At 44.9% G+C, this 6,000-nt stretch overlaps 1 protein-coding gene across 5 annotated transcripts in view; it reads right to left on the reverse strand.

The window, feature by feature from the left end:
* carm1 (coactivator-associated arginine methyltransferase 1) overlaps positions 1-3,008 on the reverse strand; it is an 88,825-nt gene extending 85,817 nt beyond the window's left edge. For 2 of the 5 annotated variants that reach the window (XM_059991948.1, XM_059991947.1), the window contains exon 1: positions 2,828-3,006. In XM_059991948.1, coding sequence (XP_059847931.1) covers positions 2,828-2,969 — 142 coding nt within the window. In that variant the 5' untranslated portion in view covers positions 2,970-3,006. Of the gene's footprint in view, positions 1-2,827 lie in introns of all 5 variants that reach the window. The other 3 variants (XM_059991945.1, XM_059991944.1, XM_059991946.1) reach the window with 3 other exon arrangements.
* Positions 3,009-6,000: the final 2,992 nt, after the last annotated feature.

Here is a 6,000-nt window from a genome sequence, read left to right on the forward strand (position 1 = left end):
GATTTTTGTATAGTAGGGGAATTAAGGGTTATGGGTAAAAGGCAGGTAGGTGGAGGTGAATCCATGGTCACATCAGACATGATATTGAATGGTGGAAGAGCCTCGATGGCCCACTCCTGCTCCCATTTCTTATGTTCACCAGAAACACTCAAGAGTGACTTCTTGAAAAAATGAAATGCTGTTATTTGCACTTTGTTGGAAATATTAGAAGCCAAAGACAGATATGAAGTGAAGTGGGACAGTATAGGCAACTCGCAGGTCAAATTTACATACTGTAGACAGTTGCTCTGAAGTCACCAATTTGGTTTCTCCAGAACAAAGTGGACCACATCATGTGTTCTGAAACTGGTACATGGAACTAGGATATTGACTGACAGAGTGAGAGGTGAAATGTGGGAATTGGAAGTCATTTGACAATGGTGGATGGGAAACCACTTTTATTGAAAAGGACAAGAAAGATGCTGTCAGCAGACATGGAGGTGTTCCAGGAAGTGAGTGAATGGAATGGAGACATGACAAAGAATGTTAGAGAAACTCAGCAGAATGAGGTGAGGTCAAAATAAGTCTGGGAGGCTGCCAACCTGCATTGGATACCTAAGCCAATAACAAAATGGCCATTGAAATGTCTCTATTTCTGTCATGCATGCAGTGGCCTCCTTATTAGGTACATCTGCTCATTAATGCAAATATCCAACCAGCCAATCATGTGGCAGCAACTAAAATGCATAAAAGCATGCAGACATGGTCAACGGGTTCAGTTGTTCAGACCAAACATCAGAATGGGGAAGAAATGACTGACAGTGGACAGGGAGGTTTGAGTGTCTCAGAAACTGATGATTTCTTGGGATTTTCACGCACAAGCTGTAGAGTTTACAGAGAACAAACGAAAAGCAAAACATCCAGTGAGCAGCAGTTCTGTGGGTTAGAGGAAAATGGACAGGCTGAGTCAAGCTGACAGGAAGGTAACAATAACTCAAATAACCTCGCATTACAGATGGTGTGCAGAAAAGCATTGCTGAATGCACACCATGTCGAATCTTGAAGTGGACAGGCTAGAGACCATGCACATACACTCAGTGGCCAATTTAACAGGTACAGGAGATGCCTAATAGTGGTCACTGAGTGTATGTGGGTATATGTAAATAACTGGGGGGAGGGGCACACTCAGACAGTGAAACCATGTCAAGTGGTAAAGCTTAGAGAGATGGAGCTAGGGTAAACTGAAGGATGCAAGAGACTTGGAAAGCTGAAGATTTATTGGTGTGCGATCTTTATGCCTAACAGAAGGGCAAAAAAAAGTGTTCCAGTTGAGGAGTGGGTTGGTGCTGGGACCCAAGTCTGCTGACAACAATATCACATGGCTAGTAACAATGAATCCAATATACATTTATTATCCTGACATTATTCAGAGAGTTATTTTTAAGTAGAAGGCCCGTGACAGCTGCAAGCTCCTAGCTTCCCTTTGCCAATCTCTCAAGTATGCTACATACTCCTCATAAAAAAATTTCCCAAGTGTTGGCCTATGAGGCTACTTGACCAGGAAAGGAGGCAATCTCAAAGAGATTAAAAGAACTCTGAATAGTGTGCACAAGCCTTTGAAATGCAATAATGCCAGGATTCCATTTGTCTTATGAATTATGAACACTGTTAAAGCTTGATTAAAAATATTACAAATATTAAAAATACCAACTCAGCCTCTAATTAGTAGCTACTGCAATAAGAGGCTTCTTTCTTGGCTTGGTTTCCCAATTGCAATGGTAGCTTTGCAGCCCAATTCTATGTTAAATATGAAAATTTAATGAACAAACCCAAATTACTCACAATTACAGTTTGCAGCAACTCCTACAAGTGTCTTGGAAATAATCCAAAAGACATTCACAAAAGGTAGAAAAGAAGGCTTGCAAGCAAAATGATAAAAAGCTGAAGGCAACTCCAAATAAAACACAAAGCAGAAGGAAAATAACATCTTACTCCAGGCAAAGATACTGCAGGCAAACATAAGAAACCGGCGAGGCCATTAAGCCCATCAGTAAGATCATAGCCGACTTGCCTCAAAAGCCAGTTTTCCTTCCCATCCCCATGTACCATGCATGATTCCTCCAACATCCAGAAACCCTTTGAAATGCAATTAATGGCCCATCGGGGATGGAGAACTCCAAAATATTCATTAAAGATATGAACTTTGAGACCTGTAATTCTGGTTCTGAAGCCGGGGAATATGCTCTCCGCAACTGCCCTGTGAGCTTTGTGCGTATGATTGAAACCCAAAGAGTGCAGACACAGAGGCGAAAGAGTTCTGTAAAGAACTCTCAGGGGTGGCGGCGTGGGGCTATTTGTAGCGGGGAAGGACAGGAACTACCTGATGGGAAGAGAAGGTTGAATGAGAAAGAGCGGCGGAGAACAGGTTGTGATGGGAGAGCTTCCCATTCTGAAATGGAGCAGCAAGGAGATGAGGGCGGAGACGAACGTCCCGGGCACCGGGTGGCGGTTTAACAACACCCAGGGAAACTGGGTCGGTACAATGCCGCAACCCCGGCTCCAGGAACACAGGGAGCCACACCCGGCCCTCCGGGACCCCCGGGTCGCCAGCGGGGAACTCTCCGGACCCCGGTAACTCGAGGCTGAGGAGCCAGGAGTTCTCGGCCTGTCCGGAGGTAACCGGGGCCGCGGCGCTCACCCTCTCCGTGCCTCGGGAGTGGGAACCATCCGCCGGCCGGTATTCGCAGCACCGCGAGGCCGGGGCGCCGGGTAGCCTGTCATGCCGCAGTCCCGGGCCCAGGCCTTGGGCAGGCCCAAGCCTCCGCCGGGACCCGCGGCCGCTACTCACTGCTGTACAGGCTGATGAAGGCGTTGTCCTGCGTCGTCTTGATCTCCAGCTTGAGCGGCTGCTGGTCCGAATGCCGCTGGATTTCCCCATTCTGATCACCGATGGACACCAGCCGCACGCCCGGGAACACCGTGGTGGCCATTTTAAAAACCAAGTGTGTGTGAGGTAGGGTGCGCGCCGAGCGCACGCTTTCGATGTACGCGCGATCCCGCCGCAGGCGCACGACGCCCGCAACCCGTCCGTGAGCCACCAGGTGGAGCCCGCGAGCATAGCGCTGAAATACCCGCATTGACCACATGGTGGGGGGAGGCTACAGAGCAGGGTGATGACATACCGACATTAACCACACGTGGAGCCCGAGAGCAGGGTGCTGAAATACCGACATTAACCACACGTGGAGCCCGAGAGCAGGGTGCTGAAATACCGACATTAACCACACGTGGAGCCCGAGAGCAGGGTGCTGAAAAACCGACATTAACCACACGTGGAGCCCGAGAGCAGGGTGCTGAAATACCGACATTAACCACACGTGGAGCCCGAGAGCAGGGTGCTGAAAAACCGACATTAACCACACGTGGAGCCCGAGAGCAGGGTGCTGAAATACCGACATTAACCACACGTGGAGCCCGAGAGCAGGGTGCTGAAATACCGACATTAACCACACGTGGAGCCCGAGAGCAGGGTGCTGAAAAACCGACATTAACCACACGTGGAGCCCGAGAGCAGGGTGCTGAAATACCGACATTAACCACACGTGGAGCCCGAGAGCCGTGTGCGAGAGCAATGACCTCACGTATTCCACAGGTTCATTTTTTATCAAACAGCTCTGAAATTCTTCTCCAGATAACCATGAAACCAGGAAGGAAAAGAGTGGCTGCATGATAATCAACCCCCAAATCCCTCCTCCCTGCATAAAAAAACAAACAAAAATGGAACAGGCACATCAACCCCAAATCCACTGATTAAAAAAAACTTAATACTGAAAGCAGTCCACAGTCCAAGTCCACATCCAAAATGCAGAAAACCTAGACAACATTCCCCATCTCTATAGCAAAGCGATCTCACCAGTGATAAAAGGGCAGTTCCCCCCTGTGTAAAGTTGAAACCTCCAACTCCAAGTTGGACCTCCAGGCAGGGTCTTCATGCACTTTTTCCATGCCACTCTGTATTCCCTTCTTTCTCAGGTCCCAGCACCAGCTCTTGGGTCCTTGGAAACTCCCTCTCACCCCACCATCCCTGAACACCCCAAACCTCCTTTCCCTTCAGACACTACCAACTCCCTTCCCTCCTCCAATCTCAGCTCTCATCCGTGCTGGTTTTCACCATTCCCTCTGACATTCCCCTCTCTGAGGCAGGATCTTCTGTCCACAGAGAGACCCTCACCTTTGTCCCCTGTTCCACGCCTGCAACAATGCTGAATTTTTTTTTGTAATTCAAAATTTTATTATTATTTATTATTTTACAAAGCAGCACAACGTATCATAGAGCAGATATAGCAGCCATCCCACGACAGGAAAACATAAAACTAAGAAACAGAAAAAAACCTTCTAATTTAAGTTTAAATTTACAACCAAAATTGATCCCATGCATCTTGCACTTCTCTCTCACTGTTAATTCTTCCCAACATGTGTTCATATGATGAAATCTTTACCATTTCCTCAGTCCATTCCCTCACAGTGGGACATCTGGGTTTTTTCCAGTTTTGCAATATATTTCTTGCAGCTGTGATGAGACCCACCTTTAAAATAGTAAATTTGTCATTGTTTACATTAGGTATCATTGTCCTATCACCCAGGAGACAAAGCATTGGCACAAGGGCAGTGTAGGACCCAACCAATTCCCCAACAAATTAAGAACTTTACACCAAAATGGACGAACCATGAAACACTCCCAAATCATGTGCCCACCTCATTTTTACATTTCTAGCATAAATTACTATCAACAATCCCCATTTTGTAGAGTTTAGTTAGTGTCCAATAATATCTGTGTACTATCTTATACTGAATAAATTTCCCTCTCGCTTCCCTAATATGTCTACCCACATTTGATAAAATATTTGACCACTCATTATCTTCAATATCACTTCCAAAATCCTTCTGCCATACTGCTTTGGGATTGTTACACGGTTCACCCACAAAGTGCTTGAACATTTTATAAAACACTGATGCTTTATGAACTTCAGTATTCAGTTGAAGGGTTACTTTGTGGGCCACCATTCTTGAATATGCTACTAATATGTCATATGAATATGTCTTATTTGTAAATACTTCCAGAAATTCCCTTTATCTACAAAGTTATATTTCCTCTGCAAATCCACATACAACATAAAAATCCCATTCTCATAGAGGTCACCTACCGTATTTACACCTTTAATCTTCCATTCTTTCCAGTACACCATTCTTTTCCCAATGTAGGGTTATTCCAGAGCATAACTGATTTAAATGTGACATTTTACAAGCTTTATGAATTGTACTCCACACACTTCTTGAGTGAAATAATATAGGATTTAGATTAGCCTTGTTTTCCACATGTTGTGAAAGAATGTTAAGGGGAGAATGTGGTGCAGCCAAGCTCCGTTCTATAACTACCCAATCTAAATCAACATCAGCCCTGTCCCAGTGTTTATTGCAAAGGATAATTTATATGGCCTGACGTCTGGTAGTCTGAGCCCACCCATGACCCTGGACGTACACTTCTTACTCATTTTAATTCTGGGCTTCTTCTTATCCCATAGAAAGTCACTAATAATTTTGTTGCATTGCTTGAAGATCACATCTGAAATATTTAAAGGAATCATCATAAAAAGATAGTTAAACTGAGGTGCTATGACCATTTTAACTACATTGACTTTACCCCAGAGTGACAGTCGCAGTGCCCCCCATTTAGCCAGATTATTTCTTATCCTACTCAATAATGGATCATAATTTAAAGTAATTATTTCATCCAAATTCTGAGTTTGACCCCTAGATACTTCATTCCAACTGGCACCCATCTGAAATTAAACTGAGATACTGAATTTGAATAACACAATTTTGACATTGGCATAGCCTCAGATTTACTGCAGTTGGTTTTATAACCAGGCTCTTCAGAATACAATTGAATTGTTTTCATTAGTGGGGATAAGGAATTAGGAGGGTCACTAATCAGTAATAGAATATCGTTAGCATTTAGCA

Source organism: Hypanus sabinus, chromosome 16, assembly GCF_030144855.1.
Source record: "Hypanus sabinus isolate sHypSab1 chromosome 16, sHypSab1.hap1, whole genome shotgun sequence".
Classification (NCBI taxonomy): Eukaryota; Metazoa; Chordata; class Chondrichthyes; order Myliobatiformes; family Dasyatidae; genus Hypanus; species Hypanus sabinus.